A 16,296-nucleotide genomic window follows, 5' to 3' on the forward strand; every position below is an offset into this window, starting at 1 on the left:
GCAAACAATACCATTGTCGACTGCTCGAATGTACATACTGGTACAGAAAACCCCAGGGTATCAATCAATAGCTTTCAAACTATTTCTTAATCTAAGTATTATTAATAAATTGACATTTCTGTATGGTTTATAGATTTAAAAAAGACGGCATCTTTAGGCCTGCGGTTTTCTCATATGCACATTCTCATTACATGCATAAATATTGATTTTCAGGCTTATTTATCTTATTGTCTTACAAAGCTCATCATAAGTGAATAGTAAATGTTAACTATTTCAAAGAAAAGATAAAGAAAAAAAAGATATTTTAAAGATCTGCTAATCCCACATATAGAGTAATAATATGAGTTGTATTACCATTGAAATCTAGATATTATCTTTAAAACCCTAAAATGAACAGCGCCAGTCGAACTCCATAAAAACGTTTAAATTGACAATATGTAAATCGCCTCTTTTATGCGCATCTTCTATGGATATATAAGCCGATACTTCTTTAGATTCAATGCTTTACTCGACACATTTCGACGATCTGCCGCCAAACAAGTCTCCCTTAGAAAAGGGCGTGATGAGAACAGGAATGAAGAATCAGAATGTAACTGGTATTTTCTACAAAGCTGTGCTCTAACGGACATTTACAATATCGAATGAGATCATCAGAAATTCCCAACGTCTGGTTTTGGGGGCGGAGATAAGAGTGATAACCAATAAAACCTTGCTATTTAATGTGAGTGATAAGATCAAAGTCCAATAAAATTCGACAATAGGCGGAGTCAGTGTTTGTCGTCACTACCCGGCCAGACAGTTGCGAGAGACCTCGGCTCTGTTCGTTGTCACGAGAAGCCGCTCAACTCGATTAGCCAACAGCCTCGGTATTTGCGCGATAAGGAGCAGGCTACGTCTTCATCTTTTACAAAAGCTGCGGAACCACTGAAAAACAGGCAAGATTTGTTTAAAATACTTTAATCAGTTGGCTGTGTACAGTTTATGTGTGCGGGGTGGCGACAAACTGGCGTGCAGCCATGCGGTAGAGAAGATGGAGGCCTACTTAGGTAGGTAGGCCCAAAGCCAGGCTGCTCGTTGTTTAGAGGGTGACCGATACAGCCTTTCGTAGCAACGGTGAATATTAGGAAACGGCGAGGAGTGGGCCTGGTATGTAGTGATAACTTGCTGTGCGTCCAGTCGTTTAATTGCAATATTCTGTGAAGAAACCGCAATTTCCCTCCTTTCGCTGACGTTATACGCCCCCTTTAAGCGCCCAGCTAAGTTTGCCATGTAGCCTACGTTGCTAGCTACGTCAGGGCAGTGAGATGACTAGCGTTAGCAAGTGGAATGGAGGTCTTTGTGTGACGAACATTTAAATTCAGCTAGCATGTTTTAGAGCCTGCGAAACGAACCGCCGTTTGCATTGTGGCTTGGATATTGTGAACGCGCCACACAAAACTGACGCACGTTACAACGGGCGTTATGATAGCTAACTATGGCATTGTTTCTTTTTTTATTAGCTTGCTACCTAGTCTAGCTAGTTAAGCCTTTATGAAGTAGGGGAATGGCTACCAGGTTGTCTGAGCTAGATAACAAACGCATTAGCATAATTCAGCACAACGTTGAGGTGACAGCCAGAAACGGCCAGATAAATTTAGCTCTGTAAGTTAAGACATATTGCTGGTCAGTTTTCACCCTGCGAGTGTTCGTAGAGTAAGTAAACCGTAATTTGATACCTGCTTAATGTCAGTTTTAAGGTATTTTTGGAGGAGAATGCTTTTCTTCTTTCTGTTACTGGCGAATGGCCCCACCTGTTAGTTGACGGCTGTCCGTTTCAAACCCCGATTGTAGAAATTGTGTTTGAGATTAAGTTAATTGGTAAACTGAGGTTATCTGTAGTTTTTGGGCCAGTAAATCCGCCGTCGAGGCAGCGTCATACAGCCAGCCATTAACTCTGCTCGTCGAGTTGCACGCTTCTGTGTTGGCATGGTAATTTTGATTACTGTAGCATAGCGACGTTAGGTACTACTGGCGCTACTAATGGCGCGTTTTTCGCTATCGTCAGTGGGCTATTGCGCACCGCCCAGCTAGCAAAGCAAACGAACAATTTCTAAATAGATCACCCAGCGAGCTCGTCTCAAGTTACCCTTCATAGCTAACGACTGGAACGTGAGTGGACATCCGGAATACGTGTGAAAGCTAACTCAAACGTAAAGAACAGGACTAGGAGCCCTAACTTTGCTGTATCCGAAGTGCGGAAACTGGTCACCTTTTGTAGGTAGTGCTAGCCGGTTTGTAAAGCTTTAAGAGAGCACTTCGTCTTAGTAGTCAAAGACTCTCGTGCTGTAAATTCGGAATCGGCAGTAACGGTAGCCTTTTGCTTGTGGTTTTTGAACATTGAAAAGGTTTGAGGGAGATATATTTGGGGGGGGGGGGGGTATTGGCTGTGTCGGTTATGGGTATAGGGCTATGTGGCAGGAAATAGGCTCGTGTGAGGGGCCGTGGCATTAATTGGTTATTTTGAAAGTGTAGATATATACTTTTTATTAGAAATTTCCCCACCGGCAGATTTTATTGAGAGTAAGTTTGGCAGAACAGCAGGTCCTCTGCTCTCCTCAGATATTAATATCCTGATGGTTTGTGGACTTCTTGGTTTTGGCTTATTGTCCAAATCAGATTTGCCTTCTTTTTGGGTGACAAGTTTTTCAGTTGTCCAGATTGGATTCATGCATTTAGACAAGCTACACATTTCTTATTTCTGTCCTCAAATGTGTCATTCACAACATTTGAGAGGGAAAAAGTCAGATTTGAGTGGTCAAATGTGTCGTGCAGCCTGGTATTGGATGTGAGCAGGTGAGAAGGTGTGAGACAGTGTGCAGGTGAGAAGGTGTGAGACAGTGTGCAGGTGCGAAGGTGTGAGACAGTGTGCAGGTGAGAAGGTGTGAGACAGTGTGCAGGTGAGAAGGTGTGAGACAGTGTGCAGGTGAGAAGGTGTGAGACAGTGTGCAGGTGAGAAGGTGTGAGACAGTGTGCAGGTGAGAAGGTGTGAGAGTGTGCAGGTGAGACTGTGTGAGACAGTGTGCAGGTGCGAAGGTGTGAGAGAGTGTGCAGATGAGAAGGTGTTAGACAGTGTGCAGGTGCGAAGGTGTGAGACAGTGTGCAGGTGAGACTGTAACCCAGCAGAACGCAAGTCTGACAGTTCTTCCCTTCTCTCCACAGGTATTGAGCTCGTAAGAAGACCCAGCATCTTTTTCACTTGTTTTTTTTTTTGTTTGTTTGTTTGATTTTGTTTTCAGAAAAATCCCTGTCCCTTCCCTCCCCCACCCTTTTTTTGTGAGTATTATTATTACCTTATTTCTATTTGATACCTTCAGATTGGGGATCTGTGAAGTTTCTTAATGGCCGTCAGAAGGGGACACATTAGGTACTTAAAAGTGAGTAACATGTTTGTATGTCATAATGGGCTGACTGTATGATGTACTTTCTATGAGTAGAGAACTGATGGAACGATGTCCAGCTCAGGGTGATATTTCACCACAGAGTCAAGTTTTTCTGTCAAGTGATGACATCACTAGAAACCTTGAATTTGATGTGAAATAGAGTAAATGTACTGCCTGTTTCTGTGGCTGGGGACTATCGGTCACATGCACTCCAAGTTTGGGATGAAATGCTTCCTTGGCACCTCTGTTGATTTTTAGGTGCCACTGGAAGAAAGAAAAAAAAAAAAAACCCATTTTCCCTGAGAGCAAATGCAGTGAAAGTTGACTCACTGTTAAAACATTGCTGAAAGTGTGCCTTAGCCCAAGGCCAAGGATAGGTTTCCGGTTTCGCAGCTGACTGCCCGAATGTTGACTCTGAAGTGGTGAATTTGCAGCAGGCGCTAGCGTGTGCAGTGGTGCTGGCGCTGGCTTGGGTCCGATCCGGACCAACTGGTTGTGGGTCCGGGGGGAGCGGGGGCGGGGTATTAGTGGGCGGCACCAGTGTTCCCAAAGTCTCGGCTGCTATGGCAACCCCAGCCCCATGGCCAGTCAGCTATTGGTCAGTTGGGACTCTGAAGTCTGTCTGCTCCAGCTGCGCAGTCCTTCCCAGGGGCTAGCGCACTGCAGAGCTCCCAGCGCACACCGAGGCGCTCCCCTCCCAAATTGAGAGCGCCGGTGTCGCCATGGGACACAGCAGCACTTCCAGCTGAGTATCGGGCAAGTCTGGGTCATATCGGCACGCTTTGGGACCACAGCGCCGCAGACTTTAATTAGGTCTGGCATGCTTATTTGATCTTACCAGAAGCCCCTGGAACCCAGATTACACTCATCTTGGATCATTATTAAGGGAGATGTGGGCTAACAAAGTTTGGGCAAATTAACACGACTCCATGACTTTAACTTGCTGTATCTACTTTACTATAGGTAATAGAGAAATGGTTCTTACAGCATTTTAAATGTATTGTACATTTCCATATCTTTTACATATTATGCTCACCTGAAAACTAAAGGTAATTAAAGTTATGAATGATTATGATCTTGAAGGCTGATCAGCAAAAAAACTTATTTCAAAATGGGTCAGATTTTCGCCAAGGTTAGGTTATAGTATCATCAACACCTCGATGAGATATCATTACTTACCTGGAGTGGTATCGCATCATTAATTCCTTACCATGTTGTTGAGTATGATCAGTGCGAACAGTCAGGTGCATGCAACATTTCAGCCCTCCTCGAATCCTGCTCACTTCAGGAGTTACTCGACTTTGCATCAGAAGTTATGAGGTATGGGTATGTGTGTGATGGAGATACTTCCCTGATGTACTTGTGATGGACCGTCGAGATGTGCTTATAGTGGCTGATCCCGTCAGGGCAGCTGGACATACACAATGTCCAGCAGTGAGAGTATAATGCTGGGGTGTTTCTTATTTTTGCAAGTTATTTCATTTCTATTTTTGAGAGGAATTTTGGTTGGACTGTTTGCTTGCCCTCTATGATTGGATGATGACTCCTGCTCTCTCTGAGTGGATGATGTGTTTGGTTTGCTTTGGCTCCGTTTGTATTTAAGACTAGTTGCATCTGGCCTTCATGCTCCCCTTGCGTTTTGCTTTTCTGTATTCTAGTCTTAGTTGAGTTGCAGCTCTTTTTGGGCGTCCTCTAAGGGACCATTCAGAGCCATTTTTGCTTTCTTCTTCCATTCTGTTTTGTTTTTGCTGAAGGGCCATTTTTGTTAGTTCCTGCTGATCCTTTGTTTTTGTTTGGAACATAAGACACTGCTTCTTAACTTTGTTACATCGAGAAGGTAGTGCATTGAAATAGTCACTGATCGTGTTCTGCAACTTTGTAAGGAGTTCATGATGTGATGCCACTTCAGATAGGCTAAGGAATGATATCTTTGCAATGACTCAAAAACCCGAGACCAGATTTTCTGGAGGTGGTGATGACATTATAACTTAACTTTCAAGATTATAATCACAAATAACTCTAGTTAGCCTACATTTAATTTTGAGGTGAACATAATGCATACGTAAAGGATAGAGCTGGAAAAGACTTAAAATGCTATCCTTTCTCTTCTACCTATAGTAATGTAGATACAGCAAGTCAGTCAGTGTTGTGATCATTTTCCCGATATCTCCCTCAATAATGATCAAATGCAAGTGTACTCCCGGTTCCAGGTGTTTATTGTAAGACCGAATAGCCATGCCAAATCTCATTAAAATCGGTGACATTGCGGTCCAGAAGCGTGTTGAATTGACCCCGATTTACCCTATTGAGGGGGGTTCCCAAATAACTGAAGCTGACAGGTCTGTTAGTGAATTCTGCAACTGTGCACAATTTTCAGAGATGGCACTTTAGCAAAAAGGTGGTCAGTCCTGGGCAAACTGCACCAGCAGTGGTGTGGAAGCCACAGCACGCTGTCCTGTACTGGCCTTACTAACACATCCAGATAGTCCCTGCTGCATGTCCCGAGCCCCCTCCTCTGCCAGTCTGTTTATTGCCTTGTCCCGTGCGCAGGAGGTTTATGACATGTCCAACGGCTACGAAGACCACATGGCCGACGAGCCAAAAGACGCCAAAACCAACCTGATCGTGAACTACCTGCCACAGAGCATGACTCAGGACGAGCTGCGCAGTCTGTTCAGCAGCATCGGCGAGGTGGAGTCCGCCAAGCTCATCCGCGATAAAGTGGCAGGTAAAGATTCTGACAGCAGCCAGAGTGAGTCTACGAACGCTTTTCTTTCCTTCTCCGTGTTTTTACAAAACCCACCTTCATGTTTTCCAACTGCGTGCCCCCCCCCCCCCCCCCAAAAAAAATAAACTGGATGCTGCGCTGCGGCACCTGTCCTGGGAAGTCCTCTCTGTGTTTAATTTTATTCCTACTTTATTGATATAATTTTGATCTGTCATGTTTTGCCATTTATTTAGTCGTTTTAATGGTTGTTTTACCTCCTCTGTGTGAAACTGTTTGATGATTTGTTTGGGGAGGTTGACTGGTACATGTGTCTTAGCTAACTGTTGAATATGTCACAATTCGGTGGCAATCCCTACCCTTAGCGTAGAGCATGTCCCGTTCCTAAATCGCCCGTGGCTCGGTCTACAGGGCCCGCTGCTCATCCCGAAATCTGCACCCTTCTCAACCACGTGCACATTTCTGTCTTTTCTTTCAATCCCCCTGTGCTCCAAATTCTAAATTTTAGCCTCAATACTGAATTTGTTTGATGTATTTTGCCCCCTCCCCTATTTACCCCCCTTGCCCCCTGCCAAAAAAGACAACCTTTACCACAAGATAGAGAAATGTGGTTCAGTTTCCCCTGATCTTAGGCCATTCATATGGGTTTGGAGGTTCATTTTTATTGTGACAAAATTTGACAGTTTGACCATTTTAATAACTGAAAATCCAGGCATTGAAAGTGATGGTGTTTCTTGTCATTAACTTGCTATGATGGTTACCCGAGTAACGAAATGAAAAGTCGTAACTGTGTTGGTGCTTTGACATTGCACAGGCTCAGAATTTTAGCCCCGGTCGTAATCTATATGAGTCTGAGGTCCTGTGAAGTTTTATTTTGCTTTCTTAAGTACATGTTTCTCTTTTGAAGATGCACTGTTGTAGATTTGTTTTTTTGTTGATAGCCCATTTGTCCAGTTTTGCAAAAAAAAAAAGTTTTGGAACAAATAAACGTTTTTTTATTTTATTTTATTGTTTTCCTTTTTTTTTCTCTAGGACACAGTTTAGGGTACGGATTTGTTAACTATGTTAACCCTAGTGATGCAGAAAGGGCAATCAGTACTCTGAATGGGCTGAGGCTACAGTCTAAAACTATCAAGGTAACGTGCAAAGAGGTGTTCTTGTATACATGTGTCAAACTGATAGATGTGACCCCTCTCTGAAGTAGCCCTTGCGTAGCATAGCTGAACTCAAGTGTGTTTTGCAGTGAAGTTCTTAACTGAGCCAAAGGGCAGTCACTCATTGTGAAGGGCCTAGTGTAACAGCTAGCCTAGCCGAGCACCAAGATTCTCCTCATTCTGTTTGCTCACTAATTTATTTAATTTATTTGATTTTGGCGCCTTTCTTTTAAGCGCCAGTTGAATATTTTATTATTTATTTTATTTTATTTTTGAGAGCGATATGTTGACTAAGAGCAGCAGGATAGGAGCAGCAGTGTGATTAAACTCCAGTGTGGGGGACGGGCGTGTTCTGCAAGTCTTCATTTTCGGCGCGCAGCTTTTGTTTTTGTTTTTTTCCTTTTCGGGGAGTAAACGTTCCCGTTTCTGCCCCCCCCCCCACGGACGCACGGTCTGTCCCGAGTGGCCAGGGGTGTAAATTGTGACTCCGCCCCCACCTCACCTGCCCGGCTAGCTGCTGATCTGAATTCTTGCACAGCTGCCCCTCCCACTCAGAACACGCACAGTGTGGTCCAGCTTTGTTTGATTGGGGTTTTTTTTATTTAAAGAAACAGAACCATTCAGTGAGCCAATCACTGGCCCCGTGTCGTTCAGATCACACTAAAGTACAGGGAGGCTGATTGGCTCCAGTTATCTTCCTGTTTAGAAGGATGACTTCTGTTTGCATGAGAGCAATTTCACTTAAAATTAACCCACACGTGCACACACATAGAGAGTTTGAAAGCTAATCCATTGCAACAAATTGGTGGTATTGCATTGAAACACATCTGAATCTATAAACGTGTTGGTTTTTTTTTTTTCTAAAGATCAGTCACAGCATAATGTCAATAAATACTTTTTAAATATTTAAAGTAAATACCACCAGTTAAGCTTCTGTAAGCTATATTTTTATTATTTTATAGATATTTTGTTTTGTGCATATATATATGTAGATGTAGCTTTTGTTTTATTTTTGAAAGGTTGTTTTGTTGGGATGGGATGTCACAGTGGGAGCTGACCTCTGACCTTCTCCTCGGCAGGTGTCATACGCCCGTCCGAGCTCGGACACCATTAAGGATGCTAACCTGTACATTAGCGGCCTGCCGCGCACCATGACGCAGAAGGACGTGGAGGACATGTTCGCACGCTACGGCCGAATCATTAACTCACGTGTGCTGGTGGACCAGGCCACAGGTATGCACACACCTGGGGACTGGGGGGGGGCATCTGTGCAGTATCTATGGAACACAACATGGAATGTGTGTACATATGCCAGGTTTAACTTGTGTGTGATTACTTGATGTTCAGGTCTGTATGTGCGGTGATTTGTGTTCAGGTTTGAGAATAATGGTGGGACTATGTCTGTGTTCAGGTGTGTGTGAGTAATGGCGGGGTTGTGTCGGTGTTCAGGTGTGTGTGAGTAATGGCGGGGTTGTGTCTGTGTTCAGGTGTGTGTGAGTAATGGCGGGGTTGTGTCTGTGTTCAGGTGTGTGTGAGTAATGGTGGGGTTGTGTCTGTGTTCTGGTGTGTGTGAGTAATGGCGGGGTTGTGTTGGTGTTCAGGCGTGAGACTAATGGCGGGGTTGTGTTGGTGTTCAGGCTGAGACACGGCTGCTGTTGGCGCAGGGCTGTGCGGCGTGGCGTTTTCGCTGATAAGCGTCCGAGGTGAGGACGCCATCAAAGACCTGAACGGTCAGAAGCCCCCCGGGGCCTCCGAGCCCATTACCGTCAAATTCGCCGCCAACCCCAACCAGGCCAAGAACTCGCAGCTGCTGTCCCAGCTCTACCACTCTCAGTCCCGCCGCTTCGGCGGCCCCGTGCACCACCAGGCACAGAGGTTCAGGTGAGCCTGTTACTATGGTTACCGTCATAGTTCCCATTCACCCCCCATTCTGCCTGACTGAGGGCATCAGGTCTGACACGTCACTCTCACTGTAACGCCTGCAATGAAGTGCAGCGGCTGCAGTCCACTCTGCTGTTTCTATACACACACACAAGCACACGCAAATGTACACACACACACACACACACACATGCTCACACCTGCGTGTGCACACACACACAAGCACGCACAAATTTTCTCACACACACAAGCACACGCAAATGTGCTCACACACATGCAAATGTGCTCACACACACACCGTTCACATGCTAATACACGCTCACTGTAACCGATTGCGTTCAGAGTTTGCTCAGTTTGCTTATGAACAGAGACACCTTGAGTAAACGGCTGCATCTGCATTGCCTCAAACCCACATCCATCCCATTTCCTCAAACCCACATCCATCCCCTTTCCTCAAACCCACATCCATCCCATTTCCTCAAACCCACATCCATCCCATTTCCTCAAACCCACATCCATCCCCTTTCCTCAAACCCACATCCATCCCCTTTCCTCAAACCCACATCCATCCCCTTTCCTCAAACCCACATCCATCCCCTTTCCTCAAACCCACATCCATCCCATTTCCTCAAACCCACATCCATCCCATTGCCTCAAACCCACATCCATCCCATTTCCTCTGCAAGAAACACAACGGCAGACCAGCACCAAACTGGGACGTGCTTTCAGTTTAAACCAATGAGGTGAAGGCTAGTGTGCCCCAGGGCTGTGACGCAGTGCTTAAAGGCTCCGCCCCCCTTATCCCCCCCCCCCCCCAGGTTCTCCCCCATGAGTGTGGAGCACATGGGGGGGCTGTCGGGCGTCAGTGTTCCGGGGAACTCCACCTCTGGCTGGTGCATCTTCATCTACAACCTGGGCCAGGACGCGGACGAGGGCATCCTGTGGCAGATGTTCGGGCCCTTCGGCGCGGTGACCAACGTCAAGGTGATCCGCGACTTCAACACCAACAAGTGCAAGGGCTTCGGCTTCGTCACCATGACCAACTACGAGGAGGCGGCCATGGCCATCGCCAGCCTCAACGGCTACCGGCTGGGAGACAAGATCCTGCAGGTCTCCTTCAAGACCAGCAAGTCTCACAAGTAGAGGGCCGGGCCTGGAGAAACCCCGCAAGAACCAGGAGAGAGGAGGAAGAGAGAGGGGAGAGGAGGGGAGGAGGAAGAGGGAGGGGGGGAGGAAGAGAGAAGGGAGGAGGAAGAGAGAGAGGAGGATGTTCACTCTTCTTTGTTTTTTTTGTTTTTTTTTTGTGTTTTCTACAAAAAAAAGTTGACAACTGCAAAGGTATATTTAGTCAATCTTCAGTGAAAATACCCATTTGTCAGATTTTCACATTTTTTCGTCCTGTTTAAAACTAAAATGTGTAGAATGTTTTTTTTGTTTTTCTTAAACTGGGATGCAACTAATGTATTCTAATTTTTTCTTTTTTTCTCGTTTTTGATATCCCAAGATGTGTTGACCAATTCTACACTTTTATGTTCATTTGTTTGTCTAATACTAGATTTCAGTGAGGTCACTATGTGCCGTATGCATGGTTTAAAAAAAAAGGCTTCAGGTTTGCAGTGTCTTACAAAACTCTGATTCCCTCTGTAACAGCTCTGTTCTGTGCTACTCCTAAACCTCAGTTCAGCTCTAGCCTTCTGCCTCCTGTCTGTTCTTACCTAAACTTACCTTAACTGAACTCACCTGAGCTTACCTTACCTGAACTCACCTGAGCTTTTCTTACCTTACCTGAACTCACCTGAGTTTTCCTTACCTGAACTCACCTGAGTTTTCCTTACCTGAACTCACCTGAGTTTTCCTTACCTGAACTCACCTGAGTTTTCCTTACCTGAACTCACCTGAGCTTTCCTTACCTTAACTCACCTGAGCTTTCCTTACCTTAACTCACCTGAGCTTTCCTTACCTGAACTTACCTGAGCTTACCTTACCTGAACTCACCTGAGCTTTCCTTACCTGAACTTACCTGAGCTTACCTTACCTTACCTGAACTCACCTGAGCTTTTCTTACCTTTCCTGAACTCACCTGAGCTTTCCTTACCTGAACTTACCTGAGCTGAACTTACCCGAGCTTATTTGAGCTTACCTTACCTGAGCATAGTTTAGTTTACCTTACCTTACCTTACTTGAACTTACCGGAACTGACCTGAGGCTAGTTGTGCTTTGCAGCTGCTAAAATGGATCTTTCCCTCCCGCATGTAAATCAGTGTTTTTTAGGCATTGCATTCTTGGCGCTCGGCTGAAAACTGCTCCTTAAGAAAAGGGTGTGGTGGCTTCAGCCAGAATTTACATTTTGAAGTTGGAATTTCAATTTTTTTTTTTGGAAAGGGTCCCTGAGAGCCGACTCTGATATATATATGTATGTAAAAAAAAAAAAAAGAAAGAAAAAGATGGACCAAAGAGATTGAAGGAAAGAAATGTATGATCACGCCCCCGCCCCCGCCCCCGTCCCCGCCCAAGACACTCACTCACTCACCTAAGCCTCACTCCCCCTCGTGGGCCTCCCGGTGGAGCTCGTGGTGGGCCTCCTGGTGGAGCTCCCGGTGGGCCTCCCGGTGGAGCCTGCTGCGGTGCTCACTGAGAGGGGTGGCAGCAGAGCAGAGCCGCTCAGAGCGGCGGCGAGCGCCGGCGTCTCCCTGCGCTCGTCCTGTCAGCTCTTCTCTTCTCTTCTCTTTTTAACCGGCTGAGTGGGGATTTACTCTCGAGTGAGGAGAGAGGAAGAATAACTGAAAGTAACTTTTCTTTCATTGCAGTGTAGTTTGGTAGTTATGGAAGTCTGTTTAAAAATAGTTTTCTATTAAAGAAGAGAAAAAAAAACGAATCCCAAACTTCTGGAACCTGCCTTGCGAAGCTGAATTAACTTTTTTTTCTTCTTTTTTTCTTTGGTGTTTTTGTTTGAATGTTTTTGCTTATTTGCATCACTTGTGATCATTAATTAAATTTGATTTCTTTTCATTAAATATTTAAGTTTTTTCTTTATTTTTCCCGTTCTTTTCCTTTGCTCTTGGGGTTTTGTTTGTTTGATAGCCGCGCGCGGGGGCTTTGGGGGACGGCGAGTGAACCCGCAGGGACGTCACTCCGTCCTTCATTTCGCCGTCGCTTAAGAAGCCGAGTCCATTTTGCTTTGTTTTATTTTTGAAGCTTACATTGTAGGACCAAACTGCATTCTTAACATCGTTATCTGGCTAAAGAAAATGGTGGATTCCTCTCTCAAGTTCTCAAAATCACCCCCTGTTCATCGGTTGAGATTGTATCATTCCAGAGCGTTTACTTTCTGACGAGCATCCACCCGTCTTCATTGCTTCATTCGACCCTAGTGTTTTTCCAACTGGTTTTTGAAAGGCGACCGTTGGATTAAGAAAATTTATATGACTGAAGTTTTTAACTTTAGCTTTGCAACTCGGGTGTCATTTGCATTGTTGGCCTGAAGGCATCACTTTTTGGTCTCGATTTTTGTTTTTTAAAAGGACTGAAGGTAGGGAACCATTCTGAAGCCTTTTGCTGGTTTAGAACATTAACAAGTGAGGAGAGGAAATGCATCTTGTCCAGGCTGAAACTCCAGTGACTGGGCGTTTGGAGTGTACAGAGTATTTGATAAAGTGATGTTTTGGAGACACCTGGTGGCTGGTTGATAAATTACACTTCCTCATTTTCTAGTTGCTGTGTCTGATCCACAGCTTTTGTTCTGAGGCATAAACGGAGCTCACATGAGTGGATTTTAATTGTTTAGTTTGTTTTCAAATTATATTTTAATTGTGAAGTTGGAGATGCAGGTGCTGCCAGTTCAGATAGAAGACTTAGACTTACACACTTTTAACCTTGGCAAGCTTTGTTTTAATTGAAGGAAAATGTTAGTGTTTTGAGTGTTTGTGTTAACTTGCGCTTTAATCCTGCACTATCTTCTCAAAAAAGCCTTTTCATTTGATTTTGGTCAGATGCTTATTAAGGATGAGTACTAACCAGGCCAGTTAGATAATATATATACCTGTTGTCTTATTAATATAGCTATAATATCAATGCACGTTTGTGTGTGTGTACATATTTTATTTAAAGAATATCGAACTGACTGTAAAAGTGAACAGAAATAATAGTCTGTTATACATTACATGTACACGTAGATCACACATGTTGGTGTTGACACACACACACACAGCACGTAATTACATGTATGTGCTTTGAGGACGCGGTAGGAAACGCAGGATACTTAGTTTCCATGGTTTCCAGCTGCCTTGTGTTCCTGTCCGTTCCTTCAGCTGTTGAGGTAGCTGATCCCTGATCCCCCCCCCCCCCCGAAACTAGGTGCAATATTTCCATGGTTCCTCTGGCTCCCGGGAAGTGTGGAGAGGCGGGCGAGTGCGGTGTGCGTCGGCCTCGAAGCAGAGCGACACCATCGCTCCCGCCAGGGCTCAGAGTTCACCGAGCCGCTCCACTTCCTCTTCCTGTCCCACCAGCCCTGTTTCAGCCACTCTCTCTCTCTCACACACACACACACACACACACACACGGGCACGGCCTTTAAACAGCACACACATCTGGCCTGAGACGCGGCTCGACGGCCGCTCAAGGTACAGTCCTGTGTTCAGCCTTGTATTTATTTTTCTCATTGTATATGGTTATTCGACTTTTTGTACATTTATTTTTAGTTTTAGTGTTTCTTTACTCTTTTTTAAATTAAATTCTTAATTTCCTTATTTTTTTGGTTTTGAATAAATATTAAGGTATCTGTTCAAAACCTTGTTGCCTAATATGGAATTATTTGAAAATGCGATGCAGTGGAAAAGAGTGGTTTGCTTGTAGCCAGTGAAAGCCTGTCGTCTGAACACCCAGGGGACACGCGCTGGCGCCCTCTGCAGGGCTGGTCTGTAAGTACAGGGAGCGTGGGCTCTGTCCCTGCTTTTTTTTTTTTTTTGAGGGGGGGGGGGCGTGGCGTGGGTTTACTTTTTAATGGTGCCCTCTGCCCGCCTGCAGTGTCTGCTGATCCATTCACTAACGCGGATTTATTGGTGATCTAGGAAGATTGGTTTTTCTCTTCATTGACCAATGCAACTATTTTACAGCACTGTGCTATACAGGGCCATGAATATACCATTTTGTTTTTTTTTTTGGAAATGTCCTTGTATGCTAGGGATTTCAAAACTATAGAGTCCTGGTGGGCACTGCAGTGTCAGCAGGATTTTGTAGTTTCGGTCAGAAACCAATTTAGGTCATGAAACAAAGGTGCATTTGTGCTTCATGCAGTCGGTGACAGAAATTAGTTCGGTGCAGAAAATGCTGGAAGCCAACATGCTGTGACCCTCCTGGAGTAGAATTTGATAGCTCTGTTGGCGGTGGTCTGCTGCTGTTTTACCAGAAGTTTTTCAGCTGATCGACTATAAGGAAAAGCGACCATTTTCACACGAAAGTGGAAAATGTGGAAGACTTGTGCGTTTCAAAAAAAAAAAGCGGTGGACTGCACTTCCCATCAACCCCTCCGAAGAGTCTGGCAATGTGAAAACACCTGGCTCAGCTGACTGCAGGTGATAAGATGCCACGAACTCGGTTGGTGGGACAGCGAACAGACGGATTCGGCTAGAATTCAATTATGAATTTTGTTGACGAAGCTTTACTGGTCTTCTGAGTACTGAGGAGCCAAAACCTGTAGGGCTTCTAGGGACCAGCGTTGCCAAATTCGAATTCCCGCTCAATTGGTCTACTTTTTTATGTTAGTGTGCGGGGGAAATGTTTTTCGGGGGATTCACCAATTTCAAATCTGGACAGAGACCGAAAAAAATTTATGTGCAGTAAGCCACTTAATTTCAATCTAATGTCGGTAGACGGTAGTTAACACTGAATGAATTTCGGTGGGAGAAGTTCAGCCTGTCAGAACGTGTTTATGTCCTCGAAATATGCATTTTAAATTTCAGTGAGAGAATGGTTTTTATGAACGAAATTACTTCCCTGCGAGTCACGTTTGGGGGCGTGGCCGAAGTCTCTTAAATGCTGCTGGCGCGAAATGTTCAGTGGAGAAATCACGTTACAGCAGACCACGAACAAGCAACCTGTCCCCGTGGAGTCACCGGCGTCCTCTGCGTTTGAACCAAAGAAAATTAACTTGTCAACTGCAATAAGAATTAATAAAAGGCCGCTGGACTAAGCAGATTTCAAGACGGAGTCTACGTCGGCCCGGCTTTCAACAAGATGGGCAGGGCAGGGAGAGCTAAAGGCGGATTACGCACTGGCAGCGTTTCTCTGCTATAGGTAAATATAAATACATTCTACCCCAATGACTGTTTTATAGTTAGATTGTTTTCTAGCTATGTAATTAGTGAGATTTCATGTCAGATGCAGGACGGTTAGCTAGCTTGTTAAGTAGGCAGCTATTCAGCGTATCTATGTAGACTGCCAATCATGTTCGCCGCTATCGCAGACGTCTAAATTAGGTGGCTAATTTGCCTGATTTAGTTTCATGGTGAAGTTAGCTGCCCCAGCTTGAGAAAATAGCCATACGGTGTATTCTTTACATATGAATGTACTGTTTCAAATCTTGAATAATCGTCGGGTTGCAAATGCGCTGATAACACACATAATTAGCAAAATGTCACAATAATGAACTGTTAGAGTACATATGTGGATAAACCATGCACAATGATATCATTTTAGCGTTAAGGTTTTTCTCATTGAATGCGGTTGTTGCCCGTCTTGATTAGGCCCTACAGACGTTTTTATGCCTAGCAATGCTGACCACGTAAGGAGCCTATAGGTAATCACCAGGACAGGTCAATTACTTTTAGTCAAAAGTTTATATTTTTTATTAGAATTACAATTGCAAAGCATCTTCTATTGCTACTTTCTAGAATGCATGCATGGTCTGTCCTTTCTCCAGATTTCTGGAAGATGCCAGTATGTCAGTTATATTTAAATCTTCATTTGAATGTTGATACAATTCGAAACCGTTGCCACTATTGTGAAAATTTGTGTCCTGCATCTTTAAATTATTGTGGGTCAAAATGACAAAATAAAAAATAAATAACTCAAGTGAACGAATAAGTAAAAAAAATATAAATGCAGGAAAAATGTAAAAATA

At 44.4% G+C, this 16,296-nt stretch overlaps 2 protein-coding genes across 3 annotated transcripts in view; both read left to right on the top strand.

Annotated features, from left to right (window-relative positions):
- The first annotated feature begins 775 nt into the window (after positions 1-775).
- Positions 776-12,193, top strand: LOC135257836 (ELAV-like protein 1). Its single transcript, XM_064341000.1, has 7 exons — positions 776-935; positions 3,199-3,413; positions 5,970-6,171; positions 7,177-7,280; positions 8,378-8,531; positions 8,963-9,179; positions 9,998-12,193. Exons 2-7 carry the CDS (start codon positions 3,378-3,380, stop codon positions 10,320-10,322), a joined length of 1,038 nt encoding a protein of 345 aa, XP_064197070.1. The 5' UTR covers positions 776-935; positions 3,199-3,377; the 3' UTR covers positions 10,323-12,193.
- Positions 12,194-14,610: 2,417 nt separating this feature from the next.
- The window catches only part of LOC135257829 (receptor expression-enhancing protein 6-like), a 39,570-nt gene continuing 37,884 nt past the window's right edge, over positions 14,611-16,296 (top strand). For both annotated transcript variants that reach the window (XM_064340990.1, XM_064340991.1), the window contains exon 1: positions 14,611-15,470. The gene's annotated coding sequence lies outside the window, so the exon portion shown is untranslated. The remainder of the gene's footprint in view (positions 15,471-16,296) is intronic.

The sequence above is a fragment of the Anguilla rostrata genome, chromosome 6 (genome assembly GCF_018555375.3).
Source record: "Anguilla rostrata isolate EN2019 chromosome 6, ASM1855537v3, whole genome shotgun sequence".
NCBI classification, from domain to species: Eukaryota; Metazoa; Chordata; class Actinopteri; order Anguilliformes; family Anguillidae; genus Anguilla; species Anguilla rostrata.

Excerpts from the sequence above, each read along its gene's own strand:
- LOC135257836 (XM_064341000.1), top strand. The coding sequence starts at position 3,378 with ATGGCCGTCAGAAGGGGACACATTAGGTACTTAAAA. Across the intron at positions 7,281-8,377 it reads TACAGTCTAAAACTATCAAG|GTGTCATACGCCCGTCCGAG; the intron begins GTAACGTGCAAA and ends TCTCCTCGGCAG. Across the intron at positions 9,180-9,997 it reads CACCAGGCACAGAGGTTCAG|GTTCTCCCCCATGAGTGTGG; the intron begins GTGAGCCTGTTA and ends CCCCCCCCCCAG.